This window comes from Mus pahari, chromosome 17 (assembly GCF_900095145.1).
Source record: "Mus pahari chromosome 17, PAHARI_EIJ_v1.1, whole genome shotgun sequence".
In the NCBI taxonomy this organism is placed as follows: domain Eukaryota; kingdom Metazoa; phylum Chordata; class Mammalia; order Rodentia; family Muridae; genus Mus; species Mus pahari.
The window spans coordinates 54,197,851-54,220,386 of NC_034606.1; the positions used below are offsets into that span (position 1 = coordinate 54,197,851).

At 44.5% G+C, this 22,536-nt stretch overlaps 1 protein-coding gene across 12 annotated transcripts in view; it reads left to right on the forward strand.

Annotated features, from left to right (window-relative positions):
* Ppp6r2 (protein phosphatase 6 regulatory subunit 2) overlaps window positions 1-22,536 on the forward strand; it is a 62,583-nt gene that overhangs the window by 14,868 nt on the left and 25,179 nt on the right. For 3 of the 12 annotated variants that reach the window (XM_029548001.1, XM_029548004.1, XM_029548010.1), the window contains exons 2-6: window positions 3,975-4,103; window positions 5,161-5,326; window positions 14,750-14,992; window positions 17,592-17,778; window positions 20,024-20,161. In XM_029548001.1, the coding sequence (XP_029403861.1) occupies window positions 4,001-4,103; window positions 5,161-5,326; window positions 14,750-14,992; window positions 17,592-17,778; window positions 20,024-20,161 (837 nt within the window). In that variant the 5' untranslated portion in view covers window positions 3,975-4,000. Of the gene's footprint in view, window positions 1-3,974; window positions 4,104-5,160; window positions 5,327-8,245; window positions 8,329-14,749; window positions 14,993-17,591; window positions 17,779-20,023; window positions 20,162-22,536 lie in introns of those variants that run through there. The other 9 variants (XM_021216764.2, XM_029548005.1, XM_029548008.1 and 6 more) reach the window with 8 other exon arrangements.

Here is a 22,536-nt window from a genome sequence, read left to right on the forward strand (position 1 = left end):
GAGTGAGTTCCAGGACAGCCAGAGCTATACAGAGAAACCCTGTCTCGAAAAACCAAAAAAAAAAAAAAAAAAAAAACAAAAACAAAAAAAAAAAAAACAAAAAACAAAACAAAACAAAAACTTGTAGATGTTCTCTTGCTTGGCTAGATGGTTTAGTGCATAAAGGCACTTGCTGCTAAATCTGACAACTGAGTTTGATTCCAGGGACCCACATACAAGCTGAAAGGAGAGAACTGACAAGCACAAGTTGTCTTCACCTCCCCATGTATGCCATGGCATGCACACACACACACACACACACACACACACACACACACACACACATACGGTCCTGAACAGTCTTGTCACCCCTATGGCCTTGCTGGTTATAATCACTGTCCTTTTCTCTTGGGCTGCTCTGTTCACTTCCTGTAATTTTCCCAGCACACATTCCATGTTTGTGACAATTCTGACTCTCTGACTTCTGGAATTATTTCTTTTATTTTTAATTATGTACATAGGAAGGAGGTATATGTATATGAGTGCAGGTCTTCATAAAGGCCAGAGACATCAGATACCCCTGGAGTTACAGGTCGTTGTGGGTTGCTAGATGTAGGTGCTGGGAATTGAACTCTTGTCTTCTATAAGTGTAGTGTGTGCTCTTAACTGTTAAGTCATCTCTCTAGCCTTATTTATTTATTTATTTATTTACTTACTTACTTATTTACTGTGTAATCCATGCTGGCCTCAAACTCCCTGTAATCCTCCTGCCTCAGTCTTGCCAGTGCTGGGAGTACATATGAGACGGCACATTTGGCCCTGGAGTCCCTATTGAATCCTGGCCCTACCTTTACAGTGCTAAGCATCTCTCTCTCCAGGGCCTTCCTCTGGGACCCAGGCCCTACTACACATTGCCTGGCCTCCCAGTCTTTTCTTTGAAACCAGAGTGGAAGCCTCAGTAATTTTATGCCTTAGAGTTTCAATAGCTATGATAGAACACTGTGACCAAACACAATATGGGGAGGAAAGGTTTTATTTTTTTTTTATACTTCTAGTTTAAACTATACTTATAGTTTATCACTGAACACAGGGCAAGAACCTGGAGGCGGGAGCTGATGATAAAGTCATGGAGTGGGGCTGCTTCCTGGCTTGCTTGGCCTGTTTTTTTTTTTTTTTTTTTTTAATAGCACTCAGGCTCCCAGCCCTGAGCATCATATGGGCAGTGCCCAGTCTGCTACCAGCTCGGTCAGCAGCTGGAACCCCTTGGAACATGGGTGCAGTGTCCTCTGAGCACTTAGATTGCTGAATGTGTGGAAACACTTTCCTAAGTGCCTGAGCATGAGGGGTGCACCAGAGCTGTCTTTCAAAAGACGTAGAAGCCTCAGCTAAAGTGAGAGCGGCCGGTTCCTGTTGCCCTGACGCCAGTACTTGGCTTCTTTCTAAGTTCCTCTGTCTTTCCAGCAGCCACACTTCCCCGGCCCCCACTCTCCATGTGGTGCTTTGCCGAGCAAGCAGAAAGCTCTCAGGCCTTTCTTCTGCCATGCGTCTGCTCACACTCATGCTGTGAGCTTCTCTAGATGCAGCCGCCAATATCCATGCTCCAGCCTGAACGCCAGCATGCTGTGAATTTCCTGTGCTAGATAATTATCTAATTCATCACGTTTCTAAGGTCATCGTTTGCCCTCTTCAGGTTCTTTTCTGATCCTACTCACCCAACTTAATGGTTTTGTTTTGTCTCTTTCCAAAGAAACTAACAAGAAACAAAAACAAACAAAATCAAGAAATACAGCTCCTCCTACAAAACAAAGATAAAAAATAAACAAGCAAAAGAACAATAAGACAAAAAAATACTCAAAGCAAAATGAAGCAATAAGTCCACAGTGAAGAGCTAGGGAAGCTGGGATCTGCACCAAGAGACAGACTTCCCAGTGGAGATAGGGCAGGAGGAGGGAGCTCCTGCAGGTAGACTGCTACAGGACTGAGACCCCCCCACACACACCCCTGAGAGATCAGCAGGAAGGATAGTGAAAATTGCCTTTCGTTGTACCAGCCCAGCATGCCACTGGGAATCCCTGGTAAAAAGAGTTTTTGAGGACTGCTGGCTGACACAAAGGCCAGAAGGGAAAGCTGGATCTGAGCCAAGAGGCAGAGTCCTCAGGAAATAGATAGGGTGGAGGGGCCTCTGGCGAGAGGCTGTGGTAGTATAAAAAAGTCTGGAGAGACAGGAATGAAAGGGCTAGGGACTGCACCAGGAGCTAGTTGTTCACCTTTAACTTAGCCTTCAAGGTGCTAGGGGATTGCTCAGTGGTTAGGAATTCTGGCTTTTCATCCAGAGGACCCAGATTCAACTCACAGCACCTACCTGGTGGCTCACAGCCATTTATAACTCCAGTTCCAGGGCATACAATTCCCAGACACACATGCAGGCAAAACACCCATGCATACTATAAACAAACAAACAAACGCAGCCTCCACACAGTCTCAGGGCACTGACAGAATATAGACGAATCCCCCCCCCCAATGTATTATAAGTGGCCTCTAATCTAGTTCCTAATATAGATGTTGCTTCTATATGGAACTGCTCTTTCCTTCCCACACCCCTGTCAGTAGTCTGATCTTCTGAGATCCCAGCAGAATTACCTAGAAATCTCAACTTGTAGCATCCTAAAGTCTTTCTAATGTGTTTCTCCAAGCTGTTCCAAATACCTCCAACAATCACACGAGCTCTGGAGGCTTAAGCACTTCATTGTGAGACCCTGTCTCAAAACCAAACAAAATAACAATAAAACCCTCCACTGTGAATCTGGATATGGTGGGGCATGCCTTTAATTCAGCACTAGGGAGGGAGGCAGAGACAGAACTTTCTGTAAGGCTGGCTTGGTCTACGTAGTCAAGGCCTGCCAGGGCTACATAAACTGTCTTTAAAAAAATACAAAAGCCTCAAAATACAAAGAACCCTATTGTTAAGTTTAGTCCTGACAGTGCCTACTCCCCCCAAATCATTTTAATTTTAATGAGTACTTTGCTTATATGTGTATGTCTGTATGTGTGCATGTTGGATGACTGTGGTGACCAGAAGAGGTCATCCGATTCCCTAGAGCTGGAGTTATGGATGTGGGAATTAAACCTAGATCCTCTGGAAGAGAATCCAGTGCTTATAACAGCAGAACCATAGTTCCAGCTCCTGCTGGTGTGTTGGTTTTACATTTCTGTGACAAAATACCCATATAAACCGCTTAAGAGAAGATTTATTTTGTTTCATAGTTTGAGTAGTGTCACTGTGTCATAGTGGGGAGACCATGGCAGAGCAGAACAGCTCACGTCATGGGAACAAGAAAGGATAGAAAAGAATGAGGGGAAGGAGGGAAGGAAAGAAAAAGACAGAAAAAGATAGAAAGCTCTTAGCTAGCCTCTCCTTTTTTCTGTTATTCCTTTTTCAGGCCCTCAGTGTATTAAATGGTTTCAATAATCCATTCAAGGCAGATCTTCATGCCGTAATCAGTCATCTCTCGGATGTCCTCAGACACATCCAGAGGTGCTTTATAGCTCTCTTAGGTGCTTCTCAGTCCCATCAAGATGACAGTCACAATAACAGCTCTTGACTTCTTTTCTTTTCTTTTTTTGGTCTGACTTTTTCCTTAGTGTCATAACATTAATTGTCAGCTACTTGACAGAATCTAGAATCCCTTGGGAAATGGTTATGTCTGCAGGAGACTATTCTGATTGCAGTGACTGAGGTGGGAAGGCCTACCCACTGTGGGTGGTGCAAAACCTTAGGCTGTATGAGGGAGTGAGAGGAGACGGTGGACTGAGTACAGGTGTTTTCTGACTGCTCGCCTCAAGTTCCTTCTGTACCATGAAGGGCCTGGACCTGAGAGCTAATCCAGCCCTTCCTTAAGCTGCTCTTGCATTTTATCACAGAATCAGGAAAAGAAACTAAGATGCAAAAATTAACTCTATAAAAGAAAATTAAATACTTTTTCTTTTATTTTCAGGTAAACCAGCCAAAACTATTCCCTGAATGAAAACACCTTTTTTTAAAGTAGCATATATACAAAAGAAAAAACCCAAATGCTTTTTATCTTGCCTGAATACAAGATTTAAACAAGGTATTGCCATAGAAGGTAAGGTAATCTTTTCATTTAAATTACAGTTTATTGTACAGGTTACTCAAATATATTTTATAGATGGACATTTGTAGGTTAGATGATAGGTTCTCACTATCAAGCCAAAACTGGTTGGTTGTTTTTGGTTTTAAGATAGGGTTTCACAGTGTTGCCTGTTGTGGAACTAGCTCTTTAGACCAGACAGGCCTTGAACTCACTGAGTTATACCTGCCTCTTGTCTCCCAAGTGCTGGGATTAAAGGTACACACCCCTGCCCCCAGCTGCTACAACTGACCTTAAACTTAGGCTTCTCCTGCCTCTGTGTCCTGAATGCTGAGATTACAGCTAACATCACAACCCCTGGTAAATGTAATTTCTTGCCAGCATTTTGTTGTATTAGACGTTAAGATAACACCCAAAGGGTGAGAGAGAAGAGAGGACACTGAGCGTTGTGACAGGACGGCTCTGTTCTGCTCTGTACTGAAGAGCAGAGCGTGCTCTGGGCAGTGCTTCCTTTTCTGTCGCTGTCGCTGTGATAAAAAAGCTCCACTTTTCAAAAACAAAGACCCAAGTCCACAGATTTAAGAAGCATATTTTATCCCAACTGATAGGAATTGAAAGGAAAAAGGGCTGGCAGTGTGGCTCAATGGGTAGTAGTACTTACTCCAGGAGCCGGATGACCTCAGTTGGATCCCTGGAACCCAAGTTGGAGGGAGAGAATTGATCCCCAAAAGTTGGTTTTGGTCTCTAGATATGTGCCACGGCACGTATGCGCCTGTACTGACGCACATTACATGCACACAATAATGATAAATAAAGCTTATTTGTTTATTCTTTAAATTGAGGCATATAGCCCTGGCTGTTCTAGAACTCATTGTAGACCATGCTGGCCTTGAATTCACAGTTACCTGCCTCTGTATGGGCCACCACCCCACTTGTAATTGATAAATTTTAAAAAGTTAAAAACAAAAACAAAACAAAACAAAAAAAGTTAAAATACAAAAATGTAAGAGCTGATTTGTGGCTGGATCCATGATCAGTTGCAGTTTAGATTCTAATTCTCTCTTGGCAACAGTCTCTACCACAGAGCGTTCTGTTGGGCTCTTTGATGGAACTCTAGGATCATATGGGCGACCCTTGTGTGCGGACCCTCCTATCCTCTGTCTTCCGATTCTGTCACCCCGGGAAATAAAGAAGCAGAACCTGAGGCTCCTTTCGCCCATTCGCTGCTGGGTAAGCAGGTAGGAGGTTGGGCCGTATCTTGTTGTGCTTTAGTCTGGAAGGAAGCTCAGGGATAGTAGTCACAGTGGGAAGATCATCCTGCTGTGTGGACATATAAGTCCAAAGCTGGTTTATGGACAAGGATGATCTCAGTGGTAACCAGCCAGTCATCTATGGATAGTCAAGCATCTCTACAGAAGACAGGGTATAGAGACCAGGCAAAGTGTTTGGCACCTGTAATCCCAGGATTTGAAAATCTGAGGTAAGATGATCACCATAAGTTCAAGACCAGCTTGTACCACTTAGACTCTACTTCTATTAAAACAAAACAAGGGCTGGTGAGATGGCTCAGCGGGTAAGAGCACCCGACTGCTCTTCCAAAGGTGTAGAGTTCAAATCCCAGCAACCACATGGTGGCTGACAACCATCCTTAACGAGATCTGACTCCCTCTTCTGGAGTGTCTGAAGACAGCTACAGTGTACTTACATATAATAAATAAATAAATCTTTAAAAAAAGGGGGGGGGCTGGTGAGATGGCTCAGCAGGTAAGAGCACCCGACTGTTCTTCCAAAGGTCCAGAGTTCAAATCCCAGCAACCACATGGTGGCTCACAATCATCCTTAAGATCTGACTCCCTCTTCTGGAGTGTCTGAAGACAGCTACAGTGTACTTACATATAATAAATAAATAAATCTTTAAAAAAAAAACCAAAACAAAACAATAAGGTTTGAAAAAGAAATATTCAACAATATTGATGGGCCTACACGATGGCTCATCAGCTAAAGGCACTAGCGAATTTAAACAGATTAAACATATTTAAGACAGAATTAGTGAATTTAATATGTATTTGAAAAATTATTCAGAAGTTGAACTGAGAGATGGGAAATAGAAGTTGAGATTAAGTAAAAATAGAGGTTACAATAAAAGGACTGTGAGTGGATAATGAGAATTCCACTGTAAAAATTGAGAAGATGGAGCATTATAAATTTTAACCTTTTCAAAAACTTGTCAGACTTAAGTCTGTATAGATTTAAGAAGTGTGCTGCACGCATCCGCTGGGCGGCGGTGGTGGTGTGTTCACAGCTAATGAGGAGGAGAGCAGTGCATAAATCCCTGTGAAGAGAGAGCTGCCTCCCTCCTCCTTGGGAGGTCCGGAACCCAGGGACTAGCTACCCAGTCAGTCTTTGGGTGTATCTTCCCACTTACCTAAAGATCCTCTCAAAGTATGCCGGGGCTTGTCTCCTAGGTCATTCTAGATCCTGTTAGTTAACAGAATTAATCACCACACTGTCCTCCCACTTCTAAGTTTTAAAAAAGTTGTATTTATTTTCTGTGTATGAATGTTTTACCTGCATATATGTCTGTACCATTTGTATTCCTGATGCCTTCAGATGTCAGGAGAGGACAAGGATATAAGATGCCCCAGAGCTAGAGTTGCAGATTCTTGTGAGCCACCATGTGGGTGCTAGAACCCACACCCAGGTCCTGTGCGAGAACAGCTAGTACTCTCTTAGCCACTGAGCCATCTCTTCAGCTTCTGTTTTTAGAACTTTGACCTTGTTTGTTCTTTGGAGATAGGGTCTTTCTAAGCAGCTCTGGCTGTCCTGGAACTTGCTTGCTATATAGACCAGGCTGACCTTGAACTCACAGAGAGCCACCTGCCTCTGCCTTCCAAATGCTGTGAATAAAGTTATGCCATTTCTAGAATTTTATCATCTAAAATGTTATACTGGAGCTAGGCGTGGTAGTGTACTCTTAACCTTTCAAGAGGCTGATGTGGGAGAATTGTTTGAGCCCAAGAGGTTTAAGAACAGTCGGGCACCGTAGTGAGACTATGCCTTAAACAGATAAAACAAGCAAAACAAACCCCACCGCATTGTTAATGGGATCCTAGAATGCAACCTTTTGGAAATGATCTACTTTGCCCAGTAATAATTTTCTAGACACTTATCAGTTGTTTTCACTCAGTATTCCCTCTGTGGAGCTGGGAATATAACTCAGTCTGCAGAGTGCTTGCCTGCCGTGAATGTGAGCCCACTCAGCAGCAGGAGGCAGAGGCAGAGAGACTAGGAGGTCACCGTGACTCTCAGCTGCGGAGCAAGTTTGCAGTTATTCTGGCAAACAGGACACTCTGGCTCAAAGACAAATCATAAAACACTTATTCACTTACATGAACTTAACACATAGGGTCTTGACAATGGTGCTTGGAGTTGTACATACAATTTTCATATGACATAAAACAGGTTATTTCCTTGTTAACTGTTTCTATACCATATGCATGTTAGGCAAGAAAATAAGGACCTTGCATAGGGCCATGTTAGTCTAGCTTAGTATATGTATTACCAAAGTGAACATAGATAGGCCTTTTTTTTTTTTTTTTTTTTTTTTTTTTTTTGGTTTTTCAAGACAGGGTTTCTCTGTGTAGCCCTGGCTGTCCTGGAACTGACTTTGTAGACCAGGCTGGCCTTGAACTCAGAAATCCACCTGCCTCTGCCTTCCGAGTGCTGGGATTAAAAGTGTGCGCCACCATGCCCGGCGATAGGCCTTTTTATTACCCCATTTTCCTTACTATGTTGGAACTACGTGTTGTGCTATAGCTTACATTTTGAAGGCTGTCCAAGTAGATTCCAGCCTTCCCCACCCCCCTTTTTGGTTAGCATACAAAGAAATTAATTTTATTATGTCATTCTAACTTTGTTGTTTTTGTGGTTTTGTTTTATTTGATACAGGGTCTCACTATGTAGTACTGGCTGTCCTAGAACTCACTATGTAGACCAAGCTAGTGTCAAGCTCAGAGAGCTCTGCTTGGCTCTGTCTCCTGAGTCCCGAGATTAACCGTGTGCCCTGATGCTGTTCTAGCTTCTGACTGTTACAAATTAAACTGCTGTCAACACTTGTGTAAAGGGTTTTGTGTGAATTTCAGTTTTTGTTTCCCTAGGATCAATGTCCAGGGCCAAGGCAGTTTTATTTGTATGGATTTCTGTTTACTGCTGCGTTATAGAGGTTGCAGGATCCCTTAAGGTTTGTATGGTTATCATGCTTGGATCTTTTCTTTCTTATCTGTTTAAAACAGTGCCTCTTATTCTGTTTTTTTGTTGTAAAGTTATTTATCAAATATTAACGTTGAATCTCAGCTTTTGGTTTATATTTGCCCACTGTGTGTTTCAGTTGTCGTATTTCTGCCTCTCTCAGTTTTTTTTTTGTTTGTTTGTTTTTGTTTTTTGTTTTTTTTGAGACAGGGTTTCTCTGTATAGCCCTGGCTGTCCTGGAACTCACTCTGTAGACCAGGCTGGCCTCGAACTCAGAAATCCGCCTGCCTCTGCCTCCCAAGTGCTGGGATTAAAGTCATGTGCCATGACACCTGGCTAAAGTATATTGTTTACAGTAAACATTGTTGGAATTTTTATATCCAGTCCAAGAGACTTTTACATTGGTAAGTTTATCCCATGTGTGGTCGTTGATGTTATTAGTGCTAGTTCCTGTCATTTTAGTTAATGTTTTCTACTTACTGATTCTTTAGTTTTGTTTTCATTTCTTCTTTCCTATTTTTGTTGACAAGATTATGGGAGGTGTTTTATTTTGGCCTTTGCTTTTGTTTGTTTTATTGCTATTTTCTTTGTTATGTATTCCCTTTGTCATGGATATTAAGAGATTTAGTAATAGGTGTAATCCCAGTTACGTGGCTTTTATCTGTTCTCTTTCCCCAATAACATAGCCCCTTTTCCTTGCCATATCAACAGGAAGAGAAATGCCTACTAAACATAATTCTGGCCACATGGATGGCTATATCCAAAGGAATGAATGTTTAGTTGATAGAGTAATGAATTGCTATTGGGTATGGTAGAATGCATCTGAAATCCTAGACTTCTGTGGATGTTGAAGCAGAAGAATTTTGGGTTTGAGACCAATGTAGCTATACTATATAAACCAATCTTTAAAAAAAAAGGAGACCAAAACCCAACAAAATATAGATGACTTGAGATGAACTTGACGGGCCAGGTGTTGCAGTTTTGAAGCCGTGTGGATTGTGTGGTCATGTTTCTTCCCCTCTGTCTCTCTCTGAGACAAGCTCTCTGTATGTAGCCTTGTTTGGGCTAGAACCAGCCATGAGGATTAGGCTAGTCTTGGACTAACAGAAGCCTGCCTGCCTGTAGTCCTGGCTGTCCTGCAACGCACTATAGAGACCAGGCTGACCTGAAACTCAGAGACCCTCCTGCCTCTGCCTCCCAAGTACTAGGATTAAAGGCGTGCAGCACCATTGCCAAGCTCAGGCCCATAGTTAGTTTTATGTCACCTAAGCTAGAGGCATTTGGGAAGAGGGAGCCTCAATTGAGAAAATGCCTCCACCAGAGTGGCCTGTGGGGCATTTTTTTGATTGATATTGGAGGACCCAGCTCATCGTGGGCTGGTAGTCCTGGATGCAATAAGAAAACAGGTTGAGCAAGCCACCAGGAGCATGCTACTAAAGGGTGTTCCAGCAAAAGCTTCATCTTCAGTTCCTGCCTTGAGTTCTTGCCCTACCTTCCTTCAGTGATAGAGTATGATGTGGAAGTATAATGGAAGCAAACCCTTTTCACTCTAATTTGTGTATGGTCATGGTGTTTTGTCACAGCAGTAGAAATCCTAACTAAGATGGATTGGTACCCGGCATGGGGTATTGCAATGACAGTCCTGACCATGTGTTTTTGAGAGATTCATGGCTGTGAACTTTAGGCTGTGTACTGGATGGTTTTGTATGTCAACTTGAAACAAGTTAGAGTCATTAGAAGGAAAGGAACCTCAACTGAGAAAATGCTTCTATGAGACCGGGCAGTGGTGGTGCACGCCTTTAATCCTAGCACTTGGGAGGCAGAGGCAGGTGGATTTCTGAGTTCGAGGCCAGCCTGGTCTACAGAGTGAGTTCCAGGACAGCCAGGACTGCACAGAGAAACCCTGTCTCGAAAAACNAAAAACNAAAAAAAAAAAAAAAAAAAAAAAAAATCCTCTATGAGATCCAGTTGTAAGGCATTTTCTTAACTAGTAATCAACAGGGAAGGGCCCAGCATATGGTGGGTGGTTTCCCGAGTTCTATAAGAAAGCAGACTGAGCAAGCCATGGGAAACAGGCCAGTAAGCAGGATCCCTCCATGGCTTCTGCACTAGCTGCCTCCTCTAGGTTCTAACTTCCTCCAGTGAGGATTATGATCTGGACATGTAAGACAAACCCTGTCCTCTTCAACTCACTTGTTGGTCATGGTGTTTCGTCACAGCAGTGGGAACCCTAAGACAGGCTGGAAACGCCATCGAGTGCTCAGTACTCCATGGGCTGTTCTCAAAAGATAATGCTGAGAGCTCTGCTGGCTAGATGGCATACACTTTTAATTCCAGCACTTGGGAATAAGAGGCAGGTGAATCTGTGAGTTCAAGTTCAGCCTGATCTACACAAGTTTCAGGACAGCCAAGGCTACACAGAGAAACCCTGTCTCAAACAACCAAAGAGAGAAAGAAGGAAGAGACTGGTGGCATTAAGAATTGCAAATCCGAGCCGGGCGTGGTGGCGCACGCCTTTAATCCCAGCACTCGGGAGGCAGAGGCAGGCGGATTTCTGAGTTCGAGGCCAGCCTGGTCTACTGAGTAAGTTCCAGGACAGCCAGGGCTATACAGAGAAACCCTGTCTCAAAAAAAGACAAAAAAAACCCAAACAAACAAAGAATTGTAAATCTGGGCTTTCCCTGAGGGTCCTCACTCAGATGCTCTGTATAGAGGGAGCTGAGGCTGCACCTGGGCACACAAGAAAGCAAACCAGGGTGAAGTGAGCCAGTGAGCAGGGTTTCTCTGTGGCCTCTGCATCAGTTCCCACCTTGACTGTGACGTGGAAGTGTAATCTGAAAAAGACCCTTTCCTTCCAAAGTTACGTAGGGTGCTTTACCCAGCAGTAGAAACCCTAAGACCCAGGTAAACTGTGACCACAGTCAGGACCTGACTCTAATCCTGGTCTTTATGTTACCCCACGTCCCCATCACAGCGTGCTATTCTGTGCCGTATCCCTGGCCCTGAGCAGCCTCCGCTCTCCTTTTCTCACGTCTGTTTTACTCTTTGTGAATTCCATATGAACGGAGCCATCGGCCTCCTTGCTCTGTCACTCCTTGTGCTGTGCTTGTTGTACTCAGGGAGGAAGGGTCCGTTCTATGGGGAGGTAACTCACCTGCTGACAGGCATTCGAGCTGCTCCCTGTGTGGAGCTGCTGTACATCAGGTGCTGCCAACCTTCTCTCAAGTTTGTATAAACATAGGATTGAATTTTTCTTACGTTGGCCCTGAGAGTAAGCTTTATAGCTTTTTATAACTTTTAGCTGTCAGATTCTTTTCAAAGTGCCTGTACCACATTGGTGTTCCCTTCCTGGAAGTGGATAGGAGTCAGTTGTTGAGTATTCTCCTCAGCTCCTGGGCGGCTTTTTTTTTTTTTTTTTTTAAAGATTTATTTATTTATTATATGTAAGTACACTGTAGCTGTCTTCAAACACTCCAGAAGGGGGCATCAGATCTTGTTACGAGTGGTTGTGAGCCACCATGTGGTTGCTGGGATTTGAACTCCAGACCTTCGGAAGAGCAGTCGGGAGCTCTTACCTACTGAGCCATCTCACCAGCCCTGGCGTGTCGTTTTGAGACAAGATCTTACTGTGTTGCCAAGGATGGCTCCAAATTCATGGTCATCCTGCCTCAGCACCCCAAATCTCCATTTTGTTTGTTTTTGGAGACAGGGTGTCTCTGTGTAACTGTCTTGGCTGTCCTGGAACTCGATCTGTAGACCAGGCTGGCCTTGAACTCACAGAACTCTCCCTGTCTCTGACTCCCAAGTGCTTGACTTAAAGATGTGCTTCACCACTGCCCGGCTGTAAGCAGTGGTTAGTGTGTTTATGAACGTCCAAGCTTTGGTTTGTTTCTTTAAACACTTTGTCATATTATCTTTTGTTACTAACCTGAGATAGTCTCTGCATGGCTGTCTGCAACTCCTCATGCAGACCAGGCTGGCCTTGAACTCACAGCCTCTGCCTCCCGAGTGCTGGGATTAAAGACATGCACTACTCTGTCTGGAGAACATTACATTTATTTATGTCTCTCTCTCTCTCTCTCTCTCTCTCTCTCTCTCTCTCTCTCTCTCTCTCTCTCTCAGTATGTGTGTGTGCATTCAAATGCTTGCTTTGATTTGCATGTGGCTATCAGAGGACAGCTTATGGGAATGGCCCTCTCCTTTTACCATGCGAGGTCCAGGGATTAAACTCACGTTGTCTTGTGTGGTGACAAGTGCCTTTAGTCACTCAGTCATCTTGCTCTGGCCTTTCCTTTGTATCCTCCTTCCTGCCTCTGTGGTGCTGGGAAACAAACCTAAAGACCCTTTATATGGCCTTACCACTGTGCTGTGCTCCGAGCCTCCAAACACTGTCCTCTAGAATTTAAAGTTGTAGATTTTTGATTAAACCTGTGATGTATATCATGTTAATTTGGGGTCTGGAGTGAAGTCAGTATTAAGCTTCAGGGTTTTTTATGTATATTTTATTTTCTGGCATAATATGTTGAAAAAGACTACACACACACATACTTTTCTCCATTTATTTGATTTTGCACATTTATTGAAGATCAACTGAATATATATTGGTGTCAGAGGCTGCTGTGTCAGAGCTTCATCGGTAGCTCAGATTCACAAACAAACAAATGTAAGGGCTGCAGCCAGTCGGACTGGAGAGATGATGGCTCAGTGGTTAAGAGCACTGGCTGCTCTTCTAGAGGTCCTGAGTTCAACTCCCAGCAACCATGTGGTGGCTCACAACCATCTGTAATAGGATACGATGCCCTCTTCTGGTGTGTCTGAAGACAGCTACAGTGCACTTATATAAGTAAAACAAACAAAAAAGAACTGCAGCCAGTCATAGTTTTTTTCATTTAGGGTTTATTTTAGCACCAGGTGTGGTGGCACGAATCTTTATTCTCAGCATTTGGGAGGAAGAGGCAGGTGTCTCTCTGTGAGTTTGAGGTCAGTCTGGTCTACATAATGAGTTCCAGGCCAGCTAGAACCACACAGTAAAATTCTGTCTCAAAGAATTATTTTATATATAGTTGTGGGGTTTTTTTGTTTGTTTGTTTTTTGCCTGTATTCATGTCTGTATACCATATGTGTGCAGTGGCCACACAGGTCAGAAAATGGCATTATATCCCCTGGGACTGGAGTTGCAGACTGTTGTGAGTGATAGTTTGGGTGCTAGAAACTGACCCTCAGCTCCTCTGGATCAAGAGCCAGGACCCTTAGCTACTGAGGCATCTCTGAGGCCACAGTCTTTTAGATTTTTTAAAGTAAAAATACTAAGTAAGATAAGCCCCTCAGATTTCATCATAGAATTTTAAATAACTTCCTGTGACATTAAAAAGATTGGTAATTTAGACCAGTGAGACAGCTTGCTGGGTTAGGGCCGTGGGACCCACGTGATGGAAAGTAAGAACTCACTCCCCCCAAGTTGTCCTCTGACCTCTACATATGTGTGCTTTACTGGGTGAGTGTGTGCATGTATGTACACATACACATAAATAAATACATATAAAAATAATTTTAAAAGATCTGTTACTTGAAGATAAGCTTTAGCTTTGTTGAAGATGAAGCTTCATGCTTTCTTTTTGTTATCAGACAGTAAAACCTGTTAGCTAAGCTGCTGCGGCCTGCACACTAACAGTGAGCCCCCCTGGGACAGCCAGCCTCATCTGGGCGTGACAGCTCAAGCTGGAAGGAGGGCTGGGGAGGCAGAGAAGGGCCGGGCTAGTGGCGATCTTCCCATTGCTGTGGCAAGACGTCGTGCACAGTTTGTATGCGTGCAAAGGAGATGGTTGTCTCCTGGGTAACCCTTGATGGTATTCAGTAGGATTGCCACAGTAAACTGAGGGGCTAGGTGGCAGAGGACCACAGCAAATGGCAGGATCCAGCAAAGCGTGCTGTCTTTTGTTTGGCTTGCTACATGCAGGCTCTGAGACTGTTCCAGGAATACACTCCAGTGTTCATTCAGGAGGGATTAGACACTGGGAGGATGGCTTGCAATCCTTTTCAGGGTGGAGAGACATTCCTGGTGCTGGTACTTGGGAGACAGATGTGTGGGCCTCACAGAGCCATGAGCAAAAGGAGAGCCCCTAGGGACTCAAGCACTGGAGTAGGGAGAAGGTGGGTCAGATGAGGGGAACAGAGAGTCTGTGGGTCACAGAGGAGAGGGGGGAGAAGGTGGGTCAGATGTGGGGAACAGAGGAGAGGGACCCCAGGGTTGCTTGTGGAGAAGGTGGGTCAGATGTGGGGAACAGAGAGTCTGTGGGTCACAGAGGAGAGGGACTCCAGGGTTGCTTGTGTGTATGTTAGGGATGAGCCTCTTGGACTTTGGTATAGCATGGCTGAGAATGGGACGAATGAGCTTCTTTTGTCCTTGTTTGCAGCTCTGCGACTGCCATCATGTTCTGGAAATTTGACTTGAACACCACGTCCCATGTTGACAAGCTCCTCGACAAAGAACATGTGACCCTGCAGGAGTTAATGGATGAAGATGACATCTTGCAGGAGTGTAAGGCCCAGAACCAGAAGCTCCTGGGCTTCCTGTGCAGGCAGCAGTGCATGGAGGAGCTGGTGAACCTCATCACACAGGACCCACCCCAGGACATGGAAGAGAAGGTCCGATTCAAGTATGTACTGAGACTGTTAGGGAGGTGTGGTTAGTGCCTCAGGACAGCGGAGCCAGGGCATCACCTCATGAGAAGTGAGGAGGAGGTGGCTGCTGTACAGTTTGTTGGCTGGTTGTGAGCTGTAAGAGTTCTGAATCTCCTGTATGAGTGAATTCTCATTCCGAGTTGTAAATGAGTTGATATTAAGTCGGCCTGTGTTGGGGCAATTGAGAGACACTGCTGAAAGGCCCCATGATCAATAGATAAATAGGTTCCTGAGACTGCATAGCTGTGCCACATTATTAGAGTTGGCAGGTTCTTTAGAGGTTTGATGTCTGACTTCTGAGCCCCAGGAAATGTTTCCTTTTAGGGTGTTTAGTTAAGAGGAGGATGTCATTATCATTAGTGGCACTAAACCTTTAGACATTTTTCCTAGGATATTTTACTTCCAGTTTGAGCAGGATGTTGGGAGGTGACAAAAGGGAAGGGACAGTGTCATCACAGAATGGTTGGAGCTTTGAGGAAGTACAGTTTGAAGTGGGAGGGCAGCAAAAAGTCAGGCCACACCTTTGGCTTCCTGAATAGGCTGCATGGTCCGTAGTGTTTCTGGGGACAGTTAAGGACATCTAACACGGCAGACAGATGAGGATGCTTATGAGGAAGGCCACTGTACACAGGTATGGTAAGAAGGTCTTAAAGTAGGATCATTAAGTCATGATGTATGGTTGTCAGTCCTTCCAGCTCCCCAGCCTATGACACAAAGACTCACTGTGTTCACATACTGGTCCGACTTTCACAGCCTCCCAAGTGCTAGGATCTCTGGCAGCTTCAACATTTTTAAATGTTTGAACAATTAAGAGAGAGGACTTTGTTACACATGCTCAGGGCTTTTGGGTGTCATTGGCATGCCACACTAATCCATATACAGTCAGAGTTCAGTCACAAAAGAGACTCACAAAAATATCTTTACTGGCCCTTCACAACAAATCTTTGCTGACATTTGTCCTTTGGAAGAAGGGCAGGGCTGGATTTTGAGGCAGCCTGTGGGGGGCTGTCAGTACTTCCTCCAGGGTAGTCAGTCTGTCTCTTGACGGGGGAAATCACATGATAGGAAGAGCAGAGGCCTGCTGTCAGATGAGCCATGGCTTCATGGAGAGGGTAACCACAGCTGGAGGCTGTCACGGTCTCAGTATCAACTATTCACAGCCTACCTGCATCTTACTTCCATGTGTCTCCCAGTTTAGATGACACATCAGAACAAAGTGACAGGGGAGGGGATAGTTAAGGGGCCAAGACAGATTCTCAGAATAACAGCACTAAGGACTCAGGAGCCTTGCAGAGTCAGTCAGAGATTACCAATGCATGAGTGCTAAGCTGAGGCAGAGAAGGCAGAGAAACGCATGGCCCTTGGGAGTCCCATACATGGTCAGCAGGTGGATGGGCGGCTGTGTGCCCATCACAATGTACGTATGTATATGGTGCTTGGCCTGCATGCATGACTGGAGCCCTCTGGAGCTGTCTGTGTAACTTAAACCCTTACTTCCACTGCTCCGTGAGCACCTGACGTTCTGCTTGGTCTACTCCAGTGTGTTTCCCTCTTCTTTCCTTCTTCCCATCCATGCCTGGTATGTGGTCCTGTGACTTACTTCAGGGATCCTGCATGCCAGACACTAGAAGGGCACTCGGCTACAATGGTTTCTGCAACCAGATGCTCTTCTGACCTTTTTAGCTCAGCATACTTGAATAGGAGCCAAATAGGACCAGGCTAGCCTGGTCTACATAGTAAGTTCCAGACAGCCAGGGCTTTGTAGAGAGATCCTGTTCTCTGTGTAGACAAGAGGACTTCCTGGGCTCTGAAAATGGTTCAAAATGCTGTCTGTACTTCGATTCATCGCCTCCTAGGATTTGAGTTCCTGTGCTGCCCCCGTGGGTTGTGTCTTGTTGGGTCCTGTGGGACATCACTGTGGCTTCACTGCAGCTGACTTGGCCCTGTAATCACAGAACTTGGGAGGTAAAGGTAGGAGGGGGAGGGGGAGGAGGAGGAGGAGGCCTCAGGTCAGCCTTGGGACATAATGAACTTATGGCCAGTCCAGACTATGGGAAATTCTGCTTGTTTGTTTGTTTGTTTTAAAAATAGTGTTATTTACAGAACGGAAGTAGAATCAGAAAAAAATGTAGAATATCAGAGTATAGGAATTATGGAGCCCATAAAAGATGGATCACAATCTTTGAAGTTCCAGTTGTGTCGTGCCATGTTCACTCTGTTCTGAGGTCTGTTCATAATTTGTTCTTTTCACGTGGGTCTGCTTCCTCTTCCTTTGAAAAATGTGTTTATTTTGGATTATGGGTGCACGTGTGTCTATATGAGAGTGTACCATTCTTGTGGATGCCTGGAAACGAGACGTGAGAGCCCCTCAAGGATGTAGGTGGTTCAGCCACCCGACATGGACACTGGGGCCTGAACTTAGGTCCTCAGGAAGAGCAGTACACGCTCTTAAGCACGGAGATTCCACTCCAGCCCTGCCACGTGTCTGCTCCTAAGCATCAGGTTACTTGAACAGTTTCCTGAGAGTTGGAGAAGTCTAATTTCACATCCAGTACTTGGACTGTGCCCTTTTAGATATCCAAACACAGCCTGTGAGCTTCTGACTTGTGATGTGCCACAGATCAGCGACAGACTAGGCGAGGATGAGAGTCTGCTGAACCTTCTCTATGACTTCCTGGACCAAGAGCCGCCACTCAACCCTCTGCTTGCCAGTTTTTTCAGCAAGACCATTGGCAATCTTATTGCAAGGAAAACTGAACAGGTAATGATGTGTGAAGCGAAATGTATTGGACAACCACTGTTGATACAATGCAGCTGTTACCAGGCTCCTGGGACAGCACTTTGTTAGTTTAACAGAACACAGATGAACAGTATGGGTGGCTGATATGTGAACTGTAGTGTAAGTCGAGTGGCTTTCTACAGATGTTTCTGGTAACCAGCTCTGGAGTAAGCAGCACTTCTTGCCCTCCCTGGGTGCTTTGCAAGCCCCAGAACAGGCATGAACATGAGGTCCTATGACATGCCCTCACTGTGGAAGGATCTGGGACATCTACATTTTGGAGTCCAGATTGCTTTAAAGCGAACAAAGAGAATGTTAGAATCGGGCTTTTGTGGGTAAAGAAACTCGTATTTCTCATGTACCACTGTCCTTCTCCGGTTTTGTTTAACCTTGTGTGAGTGTGGCTGTGCGTAGGGAGTGAAATGGCAGTCCGTGCCTCCTGCAGGGATCAGTGTCTGTCTCATCACCTCACTTACCAGTCCCCAGTGGATAATTTTAGCACACAGCTTAGTTGTCTTGTTTAATGTTGTAGTATGTGTTTAAATTATGAGGACTTTTTCTTTTTAATATTGATAGGTATTATTATATTCCTAAAATACTGACTGTAATTTTTTGGTCCCATCCAAACAAACCTATATTTTGTCTATGTCTTGAATCCTGGGACTGCAGAGGACCGTCTCATCTCACCTTTGTTTTGAAACAACAGAGATGAAGAGTGGTAGTGCCGTGTATATCTGTGTATGTATGTGTATGAGTGTCTATGTGTCTGTGTGCATGTGTGTGTGTGTGTATGTGTGTGCATATACCTTTCTCACTTGTGTGTGCAGTGTTGGGGCATTATTGCCCTAGGAGAAAAAAGGTGCTGTGGAGTCTTCAGTGTGAGTTTCAGAGACCTCATGTGTCTAGATCTTGCAGCCCAACAACTGGGTGTGTGAATCTCCTCATTTACTGTACATTGATCATATTCTTTTGCCACTTTCAGATTTTCTTTACAACTTTACTATTTCATATATCCCCCTTTCTTCCTTTATCTAGTGCCTTCTGCATAAGAGTAATAGGAAATGAACTCCTTAAAACATTTCGTTGCCAGGTGGTGGTGGTGGGTGCAGCAGCACACACCTTAGCCCCAGTACTCAGGAGGCAGAGGCAAGTAGATGTGTGAGTTCGAGGCCAGCTTGCTCTACAGAGTGAGTTCTAGTACAGCCAGGGATGACACAGTGAAACAAAAAGAAAAAAAAATTATTGTGCAGATAAACATATCACATTTATGTGGAATTCAAGTAAGACTGAAACATGTAGGCTCTGTACTCCCTCAGTAGCCTTTTCAGTAGAGAGCAGATAAATGGTTGTGAGTTCTCACATAACAGTACCATTCTGAGTACTACAAGTTGCTTTTCTTTTTCTTTTTTTTTTTTAAAAAAGATTTACTTATTTATTATATGTAAGTACACTGTAGTTATCTTCAGACACTCAAGAAAGGGCATCAGATCTCATTACGGATGGTTGTGAGCCACCATGTGGGTGCTGGGATTTGAACTTAGGACCTATGGAAGAGCAGCCGGTGCTCTTAACCACTGAGCCATCTCACCAGCCCACAAGTTGCTTTTCTAATATACACATAAACCTTGTGTGTCTTATAGAAATACCTGCTTCATTTTGATAGTTCCTTGTATTGCTCTACCAAAATTGCTCTATGGAAAATTTGGTCGTCAGTCACAGGAGATGGCCTATTCCTAGGGTTGGCTGTGGTAGGCGGGCCAGAAGAGAGCACCAGATCTCATTACAGATGGTTGTGAGCCACCATGTGGTTGCTGGGAATTGAACTCAGGACCTCTGGAAGAACAGTCAGTGCTCTTAACCTCTGAGCCATCTCTCTACCCTGGGAGGACAACTTTTAAGACAGGATCCCTCTGTGCAGTTCTAGAACAATGATTCTCATCTCCCAGCAGTTCTTTCTATGCCTTTGCCTTTGCTGGGCAAACCTAAGCTAGCACGTGTCCAGTGGTGACTTTGCAGTAACTCACACTGTTGTCCAGTTAGCAGCACTGCTGCTCTGTGCTTGCCTGTCTGGGGAGGGATTTTTTTCACATAGCCTTTACTTGTTCTTTCTATCATTTCTTCTCAGTATACTTGAAAGTTAATGATCTTTCTGATGTGAGCTCTTAAAGGAGTGTCCCTACCTGTCAGGAGTCAGCCCTGTTTATTTCTCAGGAGTGTTTGATTTCAGGTGATTGTGTTCTTGAAGAAGAAGGACAAGTTCATCAGTCTGATCCTGAAGCACATAGGCACCTCAGCTCTCATGGACCTGCTGCTGCGCCTGGTCAGCTGTGTGGAGCCAGTTGGTCTCCGGCAGGAGGTCCTACATGTGAGTGCCAGGGCGTGAGTGTCAATGTGTGGGAAGGTGTACCAGGCCAGGCTCCCTGGGTTAGGAGCACCAGATGCCCAGCCTGGGGCTCTTCACCCAGTCCCTCAGCACCACTTGCTTATGTCTGTGCTTTTAGTCTGCTTCAGGCCACTTAGAAGCAAAGGCAGAGGTTCCTTCTCCCCAACATATGGCCCCTTGCTTGCTGCAGAAACAAAAGTGCTCTTTCCTGCCCTTTCCCTCACCCAGGCCTTAGAGCCAGTGCGTACTGAGCTATGTGCTCCAAACCTAGGTGTTGCCTGGAGGTCAGGATGGGTCCATCTGTCAGGCTGGAGTGTGGGTAGCTGTGCTGCTAGGAAGGATGTTGTAGCAGCCCCTGGGAAGAAGAACAGGATGCCCAGCCTGGAGGGTGAGGTTTTGCTGCTATGCAAGGTTTTGCTTGTTCCCCATTTTGAAGTAAAACAAAATAAACAGTTAGACCTTTGTCCATTTTCTCCCTTTGAGAAGCAAGAGTCATTTAAATGGCTGTTCTCAGTGGGCATGGTGATTGAAGCCGGTGGTAACCCCAACAACTGGGAGGCAGAGGTAGGACTGTGAGCTCCAGCTACCAAGGGCTACGAAGTGAAACCTTGTCTCAAAAGTAAAGAAAAGATGTGATAATGGTTTTTGTTTTATTATAGTTTATGTTATATCTTGTTATATCTTAGAAACCTGTTCTTTTCTAACAGAGACCAAAGGAAGTGGATCCAGTTGTGAGGGGAGGGGGAGGAGCTGGGGGGAAACAAAAGAAAGGGAAATTGTAATCAGGATATATTGTATTAAGAAAGAACCTGTTTGCCGGGCGGTGGTGGCGCACGCCTTTAATCCCAGCACTCGGGAGGCAGAGGCAGGCGGATTTCGGAGTTCGAGGCCAGCCAGGGCTACACAGAGAAACCCTGTCTCGAAAAACCAAAAAAAAAAAAAAAAAAAAAAAAAGAAAGAACCTGTTTTTTGGTGAAAGAGGAAAATAAATAAAAGATAAAATAAAGTGGTAGTTGTTCTCACTCTTAGGTTCATAACTTTCCTATGGCATTATAGAGAGGATGCAGAATGCGCCTTAGCTATCAATAAGTGTTTGTTGAAAGCTAATTTCCTTACTTTTCTATTGTTGGTTTAAAACACTTTATTAGTCAGTGGTTACTAGAGTAACAGAACTTACAATATGTATATATGGGATTTATTAGAGTGATTTACAGGCTGTAGTCCAGCTAATCCAATAACAGCTGCCTATGAATGGAAGGTCCAAGAGCCCAGTAGCAGTTCAGTCCACAAGGCTGGAAGTCTCAGCTGGTCTTCAGTAGACACTGGGGGCCTGAAGAAGTGGCTCTAATGGCAGGAAATGGGAGTTGACTTGCTAGTAAGGAGAGAGCAAGCAGGCAAAGCAAGAGAGCTCCCTTCTTCCATATTCTTTATATAAGCTTCCAGCAGGAGGTGTGGATTAAAAGACTAAATAAAGGTGGATCTTCCTACCTCAAAAGCTCTGGATTAAATGTGTGTCTTCTCATCTCAAAGATCCACATTAGAAATAGATCTTCCCACTTCAAATTAAGTTTAAAAAAAAAATCTCACAGGTGTGGTCCATTTTTGGGGGGATTACATTGTCAACTAAGAATAATCATTACAAATACCATGACCAAGGCAATTTCTTTTCTTTCCTTTCCTTTCCTTTCCTTTCCTTTCCTTTCCTTTCCTTTCCTTTCCTTTCCTTTCCTTTCCTTTCCTTTCCTTTCCTTTCAACTTCTCTTCTCTTCTATTTAGTTTTTTGAGACAGCGTTTCTCTGTGTGTAGTCCTGGCTGTCCTAGAACTTGCTCTGTAGACCAGACAAGGACCCACCTATCTCTGCCTCCTGTGTGCTGGGATTAAAGGCATGTGGCACCATGCCTGACATGACCATGGCAGTTTAAAAGAAATTTAAAATTTAAAATTGGGATTTTGGTTCTAGAGGGTTAGAGTCTATGGTGTTAGAACAAAGGCATGGTGGTGGGGCCAGCTGAGGGCACACATCTTGAACCACAAGTAGGAGCATGCTGGGATGGCAAGAGTATTTCAAAACCTTGAACCCACTTCCAATAATACATCTTCTCCAAAAGGCCATACCTCCTAATCCTTTCCAAACCGTTCCATCAACTGAGGACCAAGTATTCAAACATAAAATTCTGTGGAGGCCATTCTCATTGAAACCTCCATAGAAGACCACATAGCCTTTGCCTTTCACCTCTCACCCGCAGTACTCACATTGTAAAGCATCCCTGCAGGGCTAGCATCTCCTCTTTGCATGAGGAGTCTGAGGTGCAGAGTACAGGGGCACTAGTAGAACCAACCTGCAGGGGATGCTGTG